This window comes from Nothobranchius furzeri, chromosome 7 (genome assembly GCF_043380555.1).
Source record: "Nothobranchius furzeri strain GRZ-AD chromosome 7, NfurGRZ-RIMD1, whole genome shotgun sequence".
Taxonomy (NCBI): Eukaryota; Metazoa; Chordata; class Actinopteri; order Cyprinodontiformes; family Nothobranchiidae; genus Nothobranchius; species Nothobranchius furzeri.
In genome coordinates, this window is record NC_091747.1 from 31218097 (window position 1) to 31239363 (window position 21267).

At 44.9% G+C, this 21267-nt stretch overlaps 1 protein-coding gene across 3 annotated transcripts in view; it reads right to left on the reverse strand.

The window, feature by feature from the left end:
- The window catches only part of LOC107382779 (E3 ubiquitin-protein ligase HECW1), a 185510-nt gene that overhangs the window by 113920 nt on the left and 50323 nt on the right, over positions 1-21267 (reverse strand). For all 3 annotated transcript variants that reach the window (XM_015955065.3, XM_015955066.3, XM_015955067.3), the window contains one exon: positions 8293-8462. In XM_015955065.3, coding sequence (XP_015810551.3) covers positions 8293-8462 — 170 coding nt within the window. The remainder of the gene's footprint in view (positions 1-8292; positions 8463-21267) is intronic.

A 21267-nucleotide genomic window follows, 5' to 3' on the forward strand; every position in this document is an offset into this window, starting at 1 on the left:
CCCGAGGACCGCATCGCTGCAGACTTCGGTGAAGTGCAGTGCAATGGGGGTGTGGTCAACTTGCGCACTTGAGAATCAGGGCACCCTACACACTCGCACCCCTGGCCAGGATACCGCAATTGAAGGGTGCAAGTGCGAGTATAGGGATTTGGCCCAGGTCTCACTGTCATTGCCCACATGAGCGTTAAAGTCTCCCAGCTGAATGAGGGAGTCACCGGAAGAATCGCTCACCCAAAAAGGGTCAGTAGTCTGAGCAGCAGTTTTGTGCATAAGCACAAACCACAGTCAGGGCCCATCCTGACTTTAAATTTCCATTCATTGTAATTTATGGTAAATGGCCTGTATTTGATACAGCGCCTGGAACCCCCAAGGTGCTTTACAACACAATCAGTCATTCACACACACATGCGAATGTTGGTGATGTACATTATAGCCACAACTGCCCTGGGGTGCACTGACGGAAGCAAGGCTGCTGAACGCTGGCACCACTGGTTCCTCCAACCACCACCAGTAGGCAAGACGCGTTAAAAACACAACAGAAGCCTTCTCTGGTGGGAGCTGGGATTGAACCTGCAACTTTCTGATTACTGGACAATCCACTCTACCTTTTACTGCTGCCCTAAAGTGAAGTTTCTGCCTAGCGTCAGCTGAAGCTAGGGTCACCAGATCCCAACTTGCCAAATGTTGCCAAAATTACCTTTTAGCCCTAACATCACTGTTACATATACATAAAAGTATTATTCTTATTTTATCATCATATATTTCCTCTCCCTGGGCTGGCACCTTACAGTGGTGGAGGGGTTTGAGAGTCTCAATGATCCTAGGAGCTAAGTTGTCTTTCAGCCTCTGGTAGGGTCACCCATGGCAAACAGGTCCTAGGTGAGGGATCAGACAAAGAGCAGCCCAAAGACCTCTTATGATGAATGATATAAATGGAAACCGTGTTCACTCGCCCGGACGTGGGTTACCGGGGCCCCCCTCTGGAGCCAGGCCTGAGGGTGGGGCACGTTGGTGAGCACCTGGTGGCCGGGCTTTCACCCATGGAGCCAGGCCGGCACAGCCTGAAGAGGAAACGTGGGTCCCCCTTCCCACTGGACTGGCAGACTCGTGGGAGGGGCCAAAGGGGTCAGGTGCAGTGTGTGACAGGTGGTAGTCGAGTCCAGGGACCTTGGCGGTCTGATCCTCGGCTACAGAAGCTGGGTCTTGGCACATGGAATGTCACCTCTCTGGTGGGGAAGGAGCCTGAGTTGGTGTGTGAGGCTGAGAGGTTCCGACTAGATATAGTTGGACCCACCTCAACACGTGGCTCTGGAACCAGTTTCCTTGAGAGGGGTTGGACTTTCTACCGCTCTGGAGTTGCTCCCACTGAGAGGCGCAGAGCAAGGGTGAGCATAATAGTTGCCCCCCATCTTGGTGCCTGTAAGTTGGGGTTTACCCCAGTGAATAAGAGGGTAGTCTCCCTTCGCCTACGTGTTGAGAGACAGGTTCTGACTGTGGTCTGTGCTTATGTACCAAACTACGGTTCAGACTACCCACCCTTTTTGGAGACCTTAGAGGGGGTGCTGGAAAGCTCTCCTTCTGGTGACTCCCTCGTTCTGTTGGGGGACTTTAATGCTCACGTGGGCAATGACAGTGAGACCTGGAGAGGTGTGGTTGGGAGGAACGGCCCCCTGATCTGAATTCGAGTGGTGTTTTGTTATTGGACTTCTGTGCCAGTCATGGATTGTCCATAATGAACACTATGTTCAGACATAAAGGTGCCCATATGTTCTCTTGGCACCAGGATACCTTAGGCCGCAGCTCGATGATCGACTTTGTTGTTGTTTCATCTGACCTGCGGCCACATGTCTTGGACTCTCGGGTGAAGAGAGGGGCGGAGCTGTCAACTGACCACTACCTGGTGGTGAGTTGGCTCAGATGGTGGGGGAGGATGCCGGTCAGACCAGGCAGGCCCAAACGTATCGCAAGGGTCTGCTGGGAATGTCTGGCAGAGTCTGCTGTCAGAAGGAGATTCAATTCCCACCTCAGACAGAACTTCCAAAATGTTCCGGGGGAGGCGGGGGACATTGAGTCTGAATGGACTTTGTTCTGTGCCTTCATTGCTGAGGAGGCCGACTGGAGCTGTGGTCGCAGGATCGTCGGTGCCTGTTGTGGTGGCGACCCCTGAATCCGTTGGTGGACACCGGCGGTTAGGGATGCTGTCAAGCTGAAGAAAGAGTCCTATCGGGTCTTTTTGGCCTGTGGGACTCCAGAGGCAGCTGATGGGTACCGGCAGTCCAAGCGGAACACGGCTTGAGTGGTCGCCAAGGCAAAAACCCGGGCATGGGAGGAGTTTGGTGAGACCATGGAGCAAGACTTCTGTACGGCTTCGAGTAGATTCTGGTCCACCATCCGGCGCCTCAGGGGAATAAAGAAGTGTGCTACCAACACCATCTATAGTGGGGCGGTGTGCTGCTGACCTCTACTCAGAACGTTGTGGATCGGTGGGCAGAATACTTCGAAGACCTCCTCAATCCCACCGACACATCTTCAAGTGAGGAAGCAGAGTCTGGGGACTTTGGGGTTGGCCTCTCAAATCTCTGGTGCTGAGGTCACTGAGGTGGTTAAAAAGCTCCTCTGTGGCAAGGCTCCAGGAGTGGATGAGATCAGCCCGGAGTTCCTTAAGGCTCTGGATTTTGTGGGGCTGTGTTAACTGACGCGGCTCTGCAATATCGCATGGACATTGGGGGCAGTCCCACTGGACTGGCAGACCGGGGTGGTGGTCCCCTTATTTAAAAAGGGGGACCGCAGGGTGTGTTCCAACTACAGGGGAATCACACTCCTGAGCCTTCCCGGTAAGGTCTATTCAGTGGTTCTGGATAGGAGGGTTCGTTGGATTGTTGAACCTCAGATTCAGGAGGAGCAATATGGTTTTCGTCCTGGCCGTGGAACACTGGACCAGCTCTATACCCTTAGGGGGATCCTGGAGGGTGTGTGGGAATTTGCCCAACCAGTCTACATGTGTTTTGTGGATTTGAAGAAGGCGTTTGACCGCGTCCCTCGGGGGGCCCTGTGGGGGGTACTCCGGGAGTATGGGGTACCAGGCCCTCTGATACAGGCTGTTATGTCCCTGTATGACCGGTGTCAGAGCTTGGTCCGCAATGCCGGCAGTATGTCGGGCTCATTCCCAAGGCTGCCCTTTGTCACTGATTCTGTTCTTAACTTTTATGGACAGGATTTCTAGGTGCAGCCAAGGTGTGGAGGGAATCCGTTTTGGTGGCCTAAGGATCAGGTCTCTGCTTTTTGCAGATGATGTGGTCCTGTTGGCTTCATCAGAATGTGATCTTCAGCTTTCGTTGGAGCGGTTCACAGCCGAGTGTGAAGCAGCTGGGATGAGAATCAGCTCTTCTAAATCTGAGACCATGGTCTTGATTCAGAAAAGAATAGAATCCCTTCTCTGGGTCAGAGATGAGGTCCTGCCCCAAGTGGAGGAGTTTAAGTATCTCGGGGTCTTGTTCATGAGTGAGGGAAAACTTGAGCGTGAGATCGATAGGCGCTGCCGATAGGTGCTGCATCTGCAGTGATGCGTGCATTGTACCGGTCTGTCGTGGTGAAGAGAGAGCTGAGTCAGAAGGCGATTTCGCGAATACAAGAGGTCGAAATGAGTTTTCTCCGAAGAGTGGCTCAGCTCTCCCTTAGAGATAGGGTGAGAAGCTCGGTCATCCGTGAGGGGCTCGGAGTAGACCCGCTGCTCCTCCACATCGAGAGGAGCCAGTTGAGGTTGCTCGGGCATCTGGTCAGGATGCCTCCTGGACGCCTCCCTGGTGAGGTTTTCCGGGCACGTCCAACCGGGAGGAGACCTAAAGGTAGACCCAGGACACGGTGGAGGGACTGTATGTCTCTCACCTGGCCAGGGAACGCCTTCGGATTCCCCCGGAGGAGCTGGCCCAAGTGGCTGGGGAGAAGGAAGTCTGGGCCTCTCGCCTTAGGCTACTGCCCCCACGACCTGACTCCGGATAAGCGGATGAAAACGGATGGACGGATGAATGGATGGATATTTCTTGTATATATTTTATTTGAAGTCAACATGAAGAAGCATACAGCAAAAGCTTTACTATTTCACAGTTCCTCTCAAGTTACCGCAACATAACTCTGTAGTGGCTCTGATCATGTTAATAACATAGATAGACACACAATAATTAAAACATGCAGGTTTAATCAGCTTTTCAGAGTTTTCATTGAATGTTCTCCACAACCGAATGACAGTAAAAGTACCAGTAATATTTTTAGATCTTTTTATGTTTGGTTTTAATTAATTTTCCACAAAAATCAGCATCTCATAGAAAAAAAATCCATACTTTTTTGCTATTTTTCCTTAATTAAGAAACAAAATGATTTTTTTTAACATGGCAACAAATCACTTCTAGATTTTAGGTGAGAGAATAAACATCAGATTCTAATCTCTAAAAAAATCAGATCTAATTTAATGGTGGTTCATTTCAGGGTTAAGGTTCAGGATTTAAAAATAACCCAACAATAGTTTCTTAGAGTTACTTTTTGCCTCAAATTTCTGAGTAAGTGATCAAAGCTTCCATTTATTCTCATTATTTCTTAACTGTGCTTTAAGGGCTCAGCTTGTACGCAAGTATCTGAAACCGCAACACCTTGTCTGTGTTAGAGCCTCCACTGTGTTTATCATGGACCTGTCTAATTACTGAAAAACCTGCTTTTGACCTCTTCATATCAGACTCTGTGCCGAGACATGAAAGAATGACTCAGAAACAACAAAGACTCTGTGGAGTATCTCGGAACACGTTTAATTCACGAGTTTACAGCGTTTTCTCCTCCGTGCTCATTCACGCTTGTTTTGGAGGTTCGAGCGCGCTCCACACACGCTCCGGATCTGCGACAAAGTACCGCCTCCATTTGATTGACAGCAACGGGCAGATTTCTCCATAGTTTCTTCTATAAGATTGAAACTTGAAACGTGAAACTGTCAATAATGCGGGACATTAGTCTCAATTTGCGGGACATGTGAAAAGAAATGAAAATGCGGGACTATCCCGCACAAAGTGGGACATCTGGTCACCCTAGCTCAGGGGTGGGCAATTATTTTTTCCATGGGGCCACATGAGAAATAGAAAATATTGTGGAGGGCCAGGCCAAAAGGCTGAAGTCGATTATGCATAATATTAATGGTATTTCTTCATAAAAAGCAGTAAATACCATCGTTTTTTCAAGCTGGTAAGAGTAGACTATATGTCATAAATGAGCAAAAAGGAAAAAGTGAGGCTGGCTTACAAAAATGTGATTTATTCAAATTTCCCAAGGCAGTGGTAAACAAAGTGTGCGTATTTGGTTTTTGTTAAACATTTGTGACTTATATTAGTTAACAGTTTCAGTCACATTCACTCCAAAACGCATTTTGAGTTTCAAATATTGTTGGAAAGAGGTTCTTAGCATTCTACAGACACACAGTATTGTCTGTAAAATAAAATCACTGAACTGTGATCTTGAGAAAGATGTTTAAAAAAAAAGTGTCCTAGTTCACTGCTAGTTGCCTACATTTGTGGTCCAAACACCTTATTTTGTGTTTTTAAGCCATTTTTTTTTCTTATTCAGTGAGAGAAATCTAGTCTCTGCTGGGCTTTAACGAGTGCATCAGTCAGGTTGAATGTCTGAGGTGGAGATGCGAAGCACAGCTGACAAATGATCATCAGTGAGAGAGGATCTATACCTGGATTTTGTAAACTTCATCATTGAACATGTTTGTTGACAAATGTAGGTAGAGCCGAAGAAAACCAACATCTTCTGAGCATGTCTCCTCAGGTTTGGAAAGTTCTCCTCCTTAAGAGAAGAGTAGAAATCTAGCAGAGATCCTGAATCTCTGCCTTCAAGTCCCAAACCCTCTTCAGCACTTTCCCCAGGCTGAGCCATCTGACAGCTGTATGGAGTCCTCCAAAAGAGCCACACACTGTCTGTGATTCATTGCCCGCGCCCTGATGAAGTTTATTATTTTAGTAACAACATCAGTAACATGGTTGATCTTTAGCACTGACTTGCACAACACATGTTGGTGTATAATTCAATGCAAAAACACCTATTTTTGATCTGCATCGATTTCTGTCACCTTATCTTGCATGCGTTTCAAAAGTCCGACATTTTTCCCTGTAAGATTTGGACAACCGTCTGTTGTGAAACCTGACAGTCTCTCCCATTTCAATCCCAGAGTGTCCGTGCACGCATTTACCTCTGTAGAAAGATCACTCCCTGTCGTTGTCCCTTTCATCGACCGCATTGTTGCCCGCTCCTCTGTGAGCTTGAAGTCCGTTATCCCCCGGACATAACAGCTCTCGTCTAAGGCCAATGAGAAAAAGTCTAAACTTGTCACTTCACGTTGCAGCTGAAGCTCCAGGTTCCACACAATGTCCTCGATCCTCCTGGTCACGGTTCGCCTGGACAGCGAGATTTGCTCAAATGCACCTTTTTTTTCAGGGCATATTAGTGCGGCAGAGTCAACCATGCACTCTTTGACAAACTCTCCCTCCGAAAACGGCTTGCTGTCTTTAGCTGTTTTGTGGGATATCACAAAGCTGGTCCTGGTTGCTGCATCCCTGGATGTGTGAAGCTTAGTAAAACAGCCTTGCTGCTTTTGCAACTTTGCTAGCAAAGCTTCGGATGTCCGTGCCCTCTCAGCATCAGACAAGCTCTTGTATTTTTCCGAGTGTTTCTTGTCGTAATGCCGACTCAAATTGTAGTCCTTAAACACGGCAATCTCCTCCCCGCAAACCAAACACACGGCTTTGCCTCCGACTTCAGTAAAAAAAAATACTTAGCAGTCCAATTTTTGTTGAAAATCCTGCATTCGGCATCTTTCTTTCTTTTTTTTTTTGCGTGAGCGGACATTTCTGGGGCTACAATCACCATGTCAACCGCAGGCACTTGTTGCTATACGTATTGCGTCATTGTGCACGTAAAAACAACTTCAAAATAAAAGCAATGCAGCTTTAGCCCATGCATGAGGTAAAATGAGAAAATACATTTATTTTGTAATTTCCAATTAACCTTACGCGGGCCGGTCAAAGTCAACCGTAAAATGCCCAGGTCTGCCCTAGCTGAAGGCCAGGACACACGATCATACATATAACAGTGGTGGGACTGAAAAGGACAACTCAACACAAGCTGTTATAAGTAATAACAAAAGAGTGAAGAAGGGAAGCAGTGGACGTCTGATTATTTGAGCATAATCTAAGAGTGGAAACAATGCGCATTTTTATGCCAAAGTCAAAGCACTTGATTGAATGAAATAAGGCTTTTAGGCTATAGTCAATTCAACTCAGTTTATTTATAAATCGCTGAATCATGACAAGAGTCGTCTCAAGGCACTTCACAAAGTAAACATTCCAATACAGCCAATCAGGGAAAGTCTCCTATATAGTAAAAATCTATATAAAATGTTACTGATAAGACTTCAACTAGACCAAACCTTCATTCACTCTCTGTGTCTTTAATCTTTCCCTCCTATTTGTGGACTTTTGGAACCATTTAGTGTGTCAATAGTAAGGCCACAACGAATGATTTAGGTTTTATAGGTAATGAATCGGTTTAGCTGTTTTCACCAACATAAACATCAACAATGCCTGCTTCTTGTGGGTCCACTTCCTGTTCTGGGCTCTGCTGCAGACCTTAGCTCACCTCAGTCCAAATGCACATCCCAGTTAGAAGATGGTTTTTATTAATTCACCCCAAAATTACGTTTACACTAACGCAAGAAAAACTTAATACAAGCAAATGAACAGTTTTTTTGTTATCTATAGTTTACGTCACATGTTAGAAAATAAAACTAAAAACAGATTCACTGTATTAATGTATGTGTGAATGGATGAATGGATTATTGATTCACCACAGAGTAAAGCACTTTGGAGCTTTGTGACAAAAACGCAGGTCATATATTATTTCTATTCAACCACAACCCCTCACTTTCATTGTCCATATTGTTGATAACACCGTCATGCCGTGGAGATGCTGACTCATCCTTGTAGCCCTTGTTGATTTACAACGATCTCTCCCTGGAGAGGTTAATTATTGCTTAAATCAGAAGCTCTGCACATGATTAAGGATATCAGGTGATATTAGCCCTAATCTGATCCCACTGTATATTTGAGGGTGACATCATCTGTCATTAAACAATCACTCTGAGTCACAAGAGTAAGGTTGAAGCAGCATAATCCTGTTGTGTGTGTGTGTGTGTGTGTGTGTGTGTGTGTGTGTGTGTGTGTGTGTGTGTGTGTGTGTGTGTGTGTGTGTACCTACCTCAGTGCCCCACTGAGGATTGACTGTGTTACACACCACCCTGGAGCGTTTTTCCTGGCCGTGGTGCGGCAGCGAAGGGAAGATGCTGTGTTTCCCTGGCTGGATGGAGAGTTTCAGATATGGATCAGGATTGAAGAACATTCCCTTCTTCAGTCCAACAGCCTGCAGGTCTGCCATATGAAAACATAACAGTTTATATATACAGAGATGAACTGTGAGGGTGAAACAGCATCTCAGGATTTATCACTAAAGACTTGCAGCTTATTTCAAAAATGACCACTGGATGTCAGTCTTAATTCACTCTTACATAATGCACCATTAACCATATCTTCTTAACTCAACAAAGATTACCAGTGATTCCACTATGCAAAGCTTCCAGATTAATTTGTTTGAATGCTGTTTATAGCATGCTGTTTACAGGCTGTAAACAGTGAAGCCAAGCCATGTGCCCGCCTCGCTGGGTTGTCTCTAAAGGATGAAGCGGCAGATTCGCGGATCTCTGGTTGCAGGACTGCCTTGTTAAAGGGAACCCATTATAAAGAAAAGGGCACTTTCTGCTCCGGTCTCTGTCAAACAGCTGAAATCTTATCATAAACTCTCATAAAAGATTCAAGTTAGGCACACTACAATTCACACAGATCACCATCCAAGCCTTCTGTTGCTCACACTTTTCAAATTTTTGAATAGGTGCAATACTTTTCGAATGGTAATGAGAAGTTTGAGACTTTCAATCTGGCATCTGAAGCACAAACCCAAAGCCTTTCTCATTGATGTCATTGCAGTTGTGTTAGGGCTGGGCGATATGGCCTAAAATCAATATGACAATATATTGAGGATTTCACCTCGATAACAATAAATGGACGATAACTACGATAACTGCGCGGAAACCAAAGTTGTCCACTAGATGGGGCTGTTGCATGCATTACGTGACTCAAGGTAGTACAGCTTTTTAAAGGGACGTGAATGTTGCCAACCTACACACATAGTTTCATGTTTTTATTATCAAATTTATTGAGATGGGAAAAAATATCTCGATAAGAGTCAGAAATTTCGGTAACGATACATTTTCGAATTATTGCGCAGCCCAAAGCTGTGTGACTCCAACAACCAAGGAAAAAGGCAGGAAACCACCCTTTCCCGTTCAGCTTCTCTGGTTGGCTGCGAGTGTTCGAGATTGAAATATCCACCCACACATTTGACACATCAAATTGACAGGCTTGGTCTCAGGAGTCTTGCATTAACTTATAATTGTGTTCTGCATTACCATGGCAAAAAAAGAATTTCACGAACTTTCATACACTACTATACCAACACACTTTAACATAGACATTATTCAGACCGTACCCCTTTGGATTCTGTCCTATAAATAGTCGTTTTGACAAGTTTTAGTGTTTACCTTTATATTAAAGGGGCATTATGGAAGTTTGACAGCCAAAACATGTATAGAAATAATAAATTTCTTCTTCATACATTCTCCTACAATGCCCTGGTCCTGTAGAATGAGCCCTGGCATTTTTATTGTGATAGCCTATTTTTCTGTAAAATCACAGAAAAAGAGAGCTGCTCTGGTCGAGCAGGCTGCTTCATGCTCGTTCACGCTCAGGCATAGCCCTCCGAACCGTTCTTTGAATGTTGTTTCAGCTGTGATTAAGGATATAAATGTTACAGATATAGAAAACGCCACTGGTATGGAACTAGGATTGGGACAATATTCAGCGTAACTTCGAACATGTTTCATCACATGTAACTTTGGATTCGTAACTTGTAACTTTGGATTCATAACTTGTAACTTTAGTTTTCTAACTTGTAATTCTCAATTCGTACTTGTATTTCTTGTTTTGTAACAGGAACATTGTATTTTGTACATGTATTTTTTATTTTGTAAAATCAAACTTTTATTTTGTACATTTACTACTCATTTTGTATATCAAATATTCATTCAGAAATATGAAACTTTCGTTTTGTAACAAGCAGACTTCCAAATTGAAAAACATCAAGGTACAAGTTTGAAATCAAAACTCTCAAAACACACATTTCATTCTACAGGTACAAACCTCAAATCTACATTGTTACGAATCTTTTTGTCTCGATTCTAGTGTCAGTGGGAGGAACTTGGGTGGAACCAATGAGAGCACGAGTCTTAGCTACCAATCACGTTTCTCAAATGTATTTCATTTTCGGTGTTTCTGAAGGATTTTCTGCGGTAAGTTGAATGTCATCATTTTGTTGCTTTGTGAAGAGTTAGCTAACCGCTTCGTACCAAAATAAGCCAACGACGATATTTTATGTTCCCAGTTTTAGCTAGATAACCTTTAATGAGCTAACTGTGTGAAGCTGTGTTTATGTAACGGATGCTGAGTCGCATCCTTCAGTCTTTGAAACGAGGAAAAAACAAACCCGCAAAATAGCTAAAATTAGCTTATCGATACAGTATCAGCTAAGCAGTAAATGAACACGATGGAAGCCCATTAGCTGCAGGTTATAGCTCAGTAAGAACAGGTATTTTGTTATAGTTGTCTGAAAGTTTATTTGCTTCAGGCATGTCGGGGGTTGTGAGCAGGAGGGTTTAGACAAGATTGATGAGCTGTAGACGGGTTTATTTCAGTTTGTTTGATTCTACGTTTTGAAAATATTCCCCAGTTTGAAATAGGTTATAAACTTTTTACATTATTAGTTTTATTTGGGAATATTTGTACAATACGTTGCTGGTTGCTGTATCAACACGAACATGCATCAGAAATGGAAGCACAAATGGAGAGACCAATAATAAAGAAAATGTGATTGTGAAGACAAGTAATTATTTAATATTTTTCAGTTAACACTGACTACAACAAACTGCTGAAGCAAGAGACAAACAGGATTACGAACGTAAGAAGATATGTTGTTCTATTTTGTGTACTCAAGTAATAAGAATAGAATTAAGATAATTCAAGAACAGTAGTTGAACAATAACTTTTAAAAATTAGACATTTTCCATAAAACTGCTCATTTCCACTTGCTTTATAATATTAGCATTTGCAATTTTGTTATTAATGAATGACAAAAAATAAGAATTAACAATAACATAACTATGAATAAATAAATGTCAAAGAGTTACTAAAACAAAGATCTTATGTAACCATTAAAGGTTAAACTGTGTTGTGTGTCCATCTTCATGTTTTCATAGTGGCGGAGCGGAGAGCTGACCAGAAACAACGGTAGTGGCAAAACCCAGTTAGGTCTGTGATGGAGTGATACACGCCTGGAGTGATTGCCATCTCATCCACAGTAAGCACACACACTCTTCCCATCTCTGTCAGATTTTTAACCTTCAAACTGAGCATGTCACACACCTGGTTCCAGTTAATGGGCTGCATTTGTCTTTGCAGGGTTCTAACATCAGGCAGAGGGATACTCATGTCCTGAAGAAACCTGTAGGCTGTTGAACCCACTGAAAAACAGAGCTGTACGGCCTCTTTGATTGTCTGTTTACTCCATTTAATGCCTCTTGTGTTTTTCATGCCTTTTTGACTTTCTGTTTCCTCCCTTAGGTTTTCCAGCTGGGTTCCCTGCTTGCATAGCCTGTTCCTTTCTCCTCCTGGCCCTGACGCCGGCACCTCATGGCTTCCTGGGATGTCCCTCTCTCCTGATACCATCTCATGTCCCCTCTCAATTTCCCTAATCTCATTTGCCTCACTGCTGCTGCTGCTTTCCTCATTCTCTGAAATTATAATGGCACTGTTAGAATAAAGAATCATTTTAAAATAAAATAAATAAAAATGTCTAATATTTCAAAAGATTTGTACCACAGTTTACTTGAGTACATGTGTGGTCACTGGTCAGTGGATCAACATGCAGTGGTTCTGCTGTACTTCTCACTGCGGGGTCCTTCCTCCTCCTTGGTTCAGGGCGATGAAGAAACACAGCATCAGCCCTGAGTCTCACCTTGCCTTGCCTAAGCTTAGTAAACTGTCCCTCCTCAGAATGTGCCTCTAGAGTGGTGTATTAGTTTATTTCCTGCCACATTTAACAGTTTAATTGCAGCCTTGATGATATTCTATCAGCCAAGAGGCTGAAGCAGAGATCAGAAAGGCTTTGAGAAATAACTGCTGAAAGAAAAATACAAAAACAAATATAAGTTAGTGCTTTAATTTAAAAATGGGGGTTGCAGACTTTGAAATTTAGTATGAAGCTGCTGAACAGTTGAATTGTGTTCATCCGTCCTCTTTGGAATGTGAACATCTGCCCATGTTTCGGGACCGGTTGAGATTAGGCTAATGTTGACACTGCTGCTCAACCTTGTACACTTTAGAATCTGGAGAAATAAAGTTGTGTTGCTTCTGACTGAAAATTTTATTATTGGTCAAATTTAAACCAATTAATGAATAGACTTATTGCTGAATAGTAAATTTTTGTCAATGACCAAATATTTAATTTAATGATGGGGCATGCAGTATGATCTTGACTACATTTCATAACTCGAATTCCAGAAAACATGATAAAGTCTAAAAAAAATCTTTGTTACACACCTAAATTTATTTTATAAATGGGGTTTAGATGATGAATGTTCATTTGGCTGGATGTTTGAGTCTTTGAATTAGAGCTGAAAGATCCCTTGTTAGTACAACTGTGGATGAAATAGAGTCCAGAGTGACAGAGAAAATATCTTGAATATTGGATGATGAGAAGTTTTGCTGAAAACATGTCAAAATCAACAGCGATCTCCCAGAATTTTCTTGTGCTTTTTTGCCCACAGGTCGTGAAACCAGGAAATTGAGTTCTGATGAAGTTGCTGAAGCAAGACAATTGAGGCAGCCAGAGAAGGTCCATTCGAAGTTCTCCTCATCACTCACACTGCTGTGAAGATTGCTGAAAGGCCACCTTGGATTCATCTACCCCACTGCAAGCTCATCGACGTCACCTGACTGCCTTTAGGGCACAACGAAGTCCAGTTTCAAAGGCGTGCTGGCAACAATAGGTGTTCATGTCTCAACCCCGGTGAAGATAAGATCAAGATGAAGATAAAGATAAGATCCGCTTCAAGCTTGCTGGTTTCACCACATTGCTGATGTTGGTGCACGTTCATGGCCCTGCAATTGGGCCGCCTCTCAGCACCCGATGGAACACCTGGGACAGCAGCATTTGAGGGGGTACTAGAACTGGAACTGAAATGACGAATTGGGGCTCCTCCCTGACCGCACACCCACATGACGACGTGACCTGCATCCGCCTCGGCTAAAGACCCCCTGGACGCAACTACGACAGGGCACAGCGACGAAGAAACGCTGTAAAAGGATAACTGCTTCAATCACCTGCAACCAATCTCCAACATGGTTTCACATCACGAACTCCATTCTTGCACTACGGACCTGGACTTCGAGGAACTCATCAACGTGAGACTGAAACCATCCTGATCAACGGAAGACATCTCTGACCTTCCAAACTATTCTCCAACCGAGGCTCCCAGCCCACAGACAAGCCCTTGATGAAGAACGATTGATTTGCCTCCGCTTTTGTCATTGTTAGAGCTGCATAAATTAATATTACACGTTCATTTCCCCTCATTCACAGAAAGAGTCGTCTGCAACTTGAAGCTTTAAATTAAATTCACCTGATGTTTCAATAAACTCTACTGATGTTTTTTGTACATTATGTGGTTTTGCTAACCCTTCCCAATCTCTTTACAGGGACTGCTATAAATTATATAACTGTTGCATCACAGTGAGTCCACTTAAATATGTATGTACTAGCTCTTCTTAAGTTTATGATGGTGTTGATTTAACTGATTCCCATTATCTCACATGTATTTCTGTAAAATGCTGTTTGATGCCACCGTGTTTTATTATTTTTATTTGTTCTTAATTATTTTATTTGTTACTTATTTGTTCTTTGTGCGTTGTTTTCTTTTTGTTTGGTTATCCTATTCAGATAAACAGGGGGGATTATGTAATGGAAATTTTATATTTCTTTTTTTTTCTTTTTTACCCTGTTCTGTCTGGCTGTGAAGCAAACAGAATTGATGTCTGAATGCTGGTAACAAGCCTTACAGATTTACTCTCAGGTGGAGCATCAAAGCGTCTGCTTTTAATGTCACGCCTGATACTTAAAACTTTATTGTTATTGTTTTTGAATGCTTTGTAATTCCGACCAGACACGGAGACAAAGGTGAAAGAGAAAGGAAAAGACAAAAGGTGGGGAGAGGGGGGGTTCCACAAAAATAAACAATAATGAACAAGAGTCTGCTTCTAGACCTGCAGAAAAAGACAAAAAAAAAGAACAAAAAAATGGGACAATACAACAAGATCAAGCTATCACTGCATCAACTTGAAGAACTATATAATCAACATTGTTTAACTGAAGAATCACGATAATAAATCACAGTGCATTAAGTGCCCACCAAAGTCTTAAGACATGTATTTAACGTGCCCAAGCCAATACTTTTGAGAGCACCATGTGAGCACCTGTGTGTGTACACGCGCTTGCTTATGTAAGGCTTCTCTATAGAAGCGTCCAACAGAGAGTGTGAGGGACCACAGATCTGCCCCCCAAAGATGCGTAGGAGACGGGGGGAGCTCCAAGTCCCAGAGATCCAGGCGCTGCCCCAGAACACAGGAACCCCAAAGAGACTGCAACCAGAAAGGCCCCCCCCCCCCCCCCCCCCCCCTCGAGAGGCACACAGGATCGCCCCGGGGGCCACAACCAGCAGCCGGCAGAGGACCGGGAGACATCAGTGGCAAGCCCACAGGCCCGCCCGCAGCCTCCCACCCCCTAGCCGGCCAAGCCCCGGACCCAGCGACCCGGGACCCAGGGGCGACCACCCCCGCCGGGGACCCAGCAGAGCCCATGGACCCAGACCCCACCAGGCAGCCACCGGGATTGATCAGGCAGATGCCAAAAATCTTAAACACCCAGACCCAGTTGCCACAAACACTCAGGCAGACCAAGGCACAACCCCCCACACCAGGTGTGGCAGGGGGAGGGGGGACGAAGATCTATATCATCAAAAGAAGTTCCAGGAGAGGGGAGGAGTCAAAGGCCCCACCTGACATATACAGTCATACACAAACACAGTCACACACTCCCTCCCTCGTGCTCACACATACACATACAACCCAAGACTTACGAAAATGCATGCCGGACACCCACTCATGCTCCCCATACACACCCTATTCATTCTGGTCCCGGTACTGCTGCACATTGGGTACAACCATCATCCGTAACCAGAGTTCGACCCTTTCTGCTGGGGTGCTGATGAGCAGGCTCCCCCGCCCAACGCTGAGCACAGCCACCCACCACCCCAGACCCCAACCAGACAGCCAGATCTCCCTCCTAGCCTCCAGCCCCAGGAAGCCAAGCAACGACAGAGGTGGCTAAGACCCCTAGTCTCCCTCCGCCTGCTCCAATATAGTGTTGTGTGATCATGAGGTGTATTCCATGGCTGTGGTGAGCGGGCAGTGCGGGCATCATCCAGCCTATGCCAGCTGATGTCACTGCACCAACCCACTTGCACCCTCAGCCCTCGGTGTCTAAATGCGGTTTAAAATTGGAAGTGGGCACCGGCACCCGGGAGGAGGCTGAGATATCCCCCTGCCAAGTGCCGTTGAATGTGCTCCCTCCCAAGGCCCTAAGTGTGTGTTTGTGTGGAATGTCGTCAGTGGAAGTGTATAAGGTGCAAATAAAATTGGGGGCAGTTGCCACAGGAATGCGGAATTGGGGTCCATACCCGCACTCACTGACATGCCCACCCCCCAAGGTCCTATGTGTATGTTTGTGTGATGATGTGAGGGAGCAGGAGGAGAGAAATATGCAGGGATGGGGAGGAATAGCTGGTTGGGCTTAGCCCACCAGGGAGCCAGCTCCCCTACTGTCCCCATAGGCACCTCCGTTGTCAAACTGCCACCCAGGGCATGGAGACCCCAGCCCATCCTGCCAGGGCCCAAAGCAGCAGCATTACAGAGCCTCACAGAGTCCGAGGGCACCAACCTAGCCCCACCCCAGCAGAATATCTATGCCCATCCCTGCATTTGCACAACTTCCAGAATATATAAGACATGGGACATCCAGGTAAGGTTGGGTCCTTCCCCTCCTGGACCTCCCCCTCCCCTGTGATGGAACGGCAGAGGAGCCAAGGTCTACCTGAGGCCCCCGAACCCGGGCCAGGCACTGCTGCATGTTCCTGCCTTCTTCCCGGCAGCATACATGTCAGGACACGACCCCCACGGCCCCGCCCAGATCTCCACACGGGGCCGGCCACCCCCAAACCCCGAGCCCCCAGGCCCCCACCCAGACCCACCCAGGGGCAATGCAACTGCCAGGCAGTGACCCATGGTCGCCGCCAAGATCCCCAAGGGGCCCTACTCACAACCGCCAGTAGTCCACCCCCCGAGGCAACCCAAGCACCTCCAGAGGGGGGCAACGGCCCCCCAGTCCCAGACACCCCCAGTGAACCCACCTCCATGGAACATCTGGATACTCCAAACTCAGACAGGCTGTCTCAGTCACTGCCTGCTGTAGACATAACGGAGCAGTGATGGGAATAACGCTGTTTAAAATAACCACGTTAATTAAAAAAAAATTTCTTTCTGTAACGAGCAAACTAATTAATTACCGTCTCCTTTTAACAAAAGGTCGTTTCTGTTACTGATAAGGAAATGCGTGCGTTAAGCAGCATGGTGTGTTGAAGCTGTCATCAGCTGCTCAGGAGCTAAAGAGGTAGATGTTTTCATCCAAGCGCATCACGGCCCGTGAAGAACGAGGAAGACGTGATGAATATCGACGGCTGCAGACCCGCAGATTCGTTGCTGCAGCAGCGAATCTGCGGGTCTGCAGCCGTGCCCTTCTTAGCGTGACAGCGGGACGTCCCGAAGGTCCGCTCACCTGTTCACCGCTCAGATGTCCTGATCTTCTACCTTCCTAGATCATCCAGCTGTAACCTGTTTCTGATCATGTCTTTAGTCCCGCTGTAACACTGATGCATCAGTCTCAGACGTCATGGAGCTCAGGTTTTTTTAGAACTACCTGTGTGTGTTCACCACCCAGCTTCAGCTCTTCTGTGTTTGGGTCTGACCCAAGTTAGTAAATGTAAGTCCTCCATCAGGCTTGTGCCTCTTCTAGTGTCATTTTGAAGGATTTTATTTATTTATTTAACCTTTACTAGATGAGCAGCAACAGAAATGTTACTAATAGCAGACAATTATGTGAAGCAGGAAAAATTCAAATACTGTGCAAAATTACAATCATTTCTGAAATTTAACAAGACTGAGAGACCATTTAAAGGCTCGGGAACCTTTACAGGTGTTTTTATTTGCAATTTTGAATTTTAGCTGATTGGGGTCTTGTTCAATATCACACAGTGACCTTTTAGTAGTCTAGATAAGTGTAATGCTCCTGTTAGTAGTTCCTCCTGTTAAGTGCTTATTTATTTAAATTATTCAGGTTTATAAAAACATGTGGACATACATTTTATTATGTTCCAGTCATTAGTAATTTATATTTTACTATTGTAGTAATTCTTGCACGCTTTAATGAAAAAAGTAATTAAGTAGTTATTTTTCTTGGTAATTAGTTACTTTTTTAATCTTGTAACTCAGTTAGTAACTGAGTTACTTTTTTGAGAAAGTAATCAGTAACTATAACTAATTACTTTTTAAAAGTAACATTCCCAACACTTGGAACCACGCCGGGTCCAGTGCCGCTGGGCCGGCTTATATAACCACACCGGGTTCTGCGCTGCCGGGCCGGGCCGATGGAGCCACGCCGGGCCAGGTGCCGCTGGGTCGGGCCGATGAGGCCACGCCAAGTTTGGCGCTCCTTGTTGCACCTCAGCAACCAGCAATCTTCAGATGCCAGGTGTTTTCCAGTCACACCGGGTCTCTCCACATTTTGTTTCTAGTCAAAAAGTTTGAGAATGCCCATCTGAGTTCGGCCCTGAGGTTTCAGCTCAGCTCGTTATTAAAAATCTTTGAGTTGAGACTTAAATCTGGCTATCACAATTGGAAAACTTGCAAACAGAAAGCTGTGAGGAAGAGTACAGCCTGTACTTTGAACGAGCTACTAACAAGTTTATTTTACAACAGTATTTATCGTTGGAACATCTTCTGGGCTCAGAACCTGTATCAGAATCTGATACAAGGACATCAGTACTGGGCTCATCCTATGGCAGGAACTATTTCCATCGAGAAATATGTGACAGAGCTAAGGCAGAGAAGCAAGGATTGGGAGTTTGGATCTTCTGAAAATGACATGATCAGAGACAAGATATTATTAAGTTTAAATGACCAGAGGCTGAAGGAGAGATTATTGAGAGAATCAGACCTCACACTGGAGAGGACAATTGATATCTACAGAGCAGCAGAGACAGCCAGGGCGCAGATAAATGCTATGAATACACAAACACTAGAAGGAATGATACACGACATCAGCAGAATGAAGGAGAGTGAGTCCTAACAGAGGATAGACAGAAAAAAAATGGACTCCATGGAACGTGAACCCAAAAGTCCAGAGGTGCAAACATTTGGTAAAACACATCAACCAAAACAGTGCCCTGCATATGGCCTGGTTTGCAGAAAGTGTGGTAAACTCAATCAATATGTGAAAATGTGTGAGTCTGCAAAAGCTTCACAGAAGAAAACAATGCATGATCTGAGTCAAGAAATAGACATACTATTCATTGGGATTATGAAATGAGAAGCACCAGGTGATGAAAATGACACATCCTGGTATGCGAACATAAACACAGGAGAAATGACCATTAAATTTAAGCTGGATACAGGAGCGAAAATGAATGTGATACCACAGACTGTTTATAGAGCTCTGAAAAGACAACCTAGGAGTGTGGAAGGGGTTGACATGCGGCTCAAGTTAACAAGAACCATTCTAGTGGCTTATGGAGGTACAAGGTTGAAGCCGGCAGGAACCATTTCACTGGAATGCTCCACAGGTCAGGCCAGGGCAAATCTACAGTTCTACGTATCAAACCACTCAAACACAGCGATCCTGGGCAAGGAGGCGTGTGAAGCATTGTGTCTGATAAGGAGAGTAGACATAGCTACATTTTCAGTGAAACATCCAACAACAAAAGAGGAGATACTCAGACAGCATACCAGCATTTTCAAAGGGCTCGGTGAGTTCTCAGGTGAGCATTATATTCACATTGACTCCACGGTCACCCCGGTCAAACACGGCTGCAGGAAAGTTCCACTAGCCGTCATGGACAGGTTGAAAGACATACTAGAAGATCTATTGAATGCAGGTGTCATTGAACAAGTGACAGAACCTACAGCTTGGGTCAACAGTCTTGTAGTGACTGAGAAGAAGGACCAGAAAAAACTAAGAGTTTGCCGTGATCCTACAGACCTGAACAAAGCCATTCTGAGGCAACACTACTCCATTCCAACTAGGGTTGGGCATCGAGAATCGAGCATTGATTGGAACCGGTTCCGACTGTTCATTTTTCCCAGAATTGCTCAACGTTTTTTATTTCGATTCCTAGTTTTGATTCCTAGTATGCCGACGGAAGAGGAATCCGCGGCCGATCTCCGTGAAAAACAAATGTGATCTGCAAATTGTGATCAACGCTTTTCAGAGCTGATCACACTAGTTGTCAGTCTGCAGCACCGAGTCCCCCCTCCCCCCACCTGGCGCGCAGCGGCCAAATCTAAACTGACGCGTCTGCCGAACTTTTACTCCGTAATGTAAACTTTAACTCCTGCAGCGTAGAAGAACCTTGTTAAAATACGTCAACATCATCACACAAACATGCACATAGGACCTTGGGGGGTGGACAAGTCAGGGAGTGTGGCTATGGACCCCATTTCTGCATTCCTGTGGCAACCTGCCCCCCAATTTTATTTGCACCTTATACACATCCACCGACGACATTCCACGCAAACACACACTTAGGGCCTTAGGAGTGAGCACATTCAACGGCACTTGGCAGGGGGATTTCTCAGCCTCCTCCCGAGTGCCGGTGCCCACTTCCAATTTTAAACTGGACTTAGACACCGAGGGCTGTGGGTGTAAGTGGGGTGGTGCGGTGGCATCCGCTGGCATAGGCCAGACAATGCCCACACTGCCCGCTCACCACAGCCATGGAATACACCTCATCAACACACAACACTATAATGGAGCAGGCGGAGGGAGACTAGGGGTCTTAGCACACCTCTGTTGTTGCTTGGCTTCAAGCAACAACAGAAATAAAAACATGTAAAAAACATGTAAAAAAAAAAAAACGTCAACATGGTGGATTTAATAGAAGCTTTGAAGAACAAACTCTGGACGGTGTGAGGTGAGTGTCTCACTGCAGAAATAACAACACACACGGAGCGCCAGCAGTCAGACACGTGAGCATCAGAAGGCTGAACAATAACCTGTAGGATAATTAAAGTCATCATGCTAGAGAAGCTTCTCTGTGGTGGACCACACCAGATTCTGCCACAATAAATAATAATAATAATCATAATAATAATAATAATAAATCACACAAAAAATTTTAAACATTTTAATTTCCTTTCTGAACTATTTCTGTTGAATTTTAATGTTTAAAATCTGGTAGGTTGTTACTGACAGCAGCTACGTTTAAGTTTCACTTTCTGTTCTGACTGAATGCTGCTGCAGCATGGAGGTGTAGTTCTCAGTCATCCTGGACATGATCATCCTGAGAGTTTTAGCTGAAAACAGCTGCACGTTTCTGGATATGTTGGAGACATTTAGCCTCTCATCCCAGAGGCTTCTTCCAGACTTTGGTTGTGGTCAGAAACAAACACACTGGTTGTGCTGGAAGTATTTTTTCTCCAAAACATGTTTTTGTCTAAATGAAGGTGATGTTGTTGTTCATAGAATTAAAATTCATGTTGAAGTTAAGATTATTTCATCAAGTAGGACCTGTGGTTATCTGGCTCATTTAAAACATGTCATGTCTTCAAAGAATCGGAATCGGGCATCGATAGGAACCGGAATTGAAACAGGGAATTGGAATGGGAATCGGAATCGTTCAAA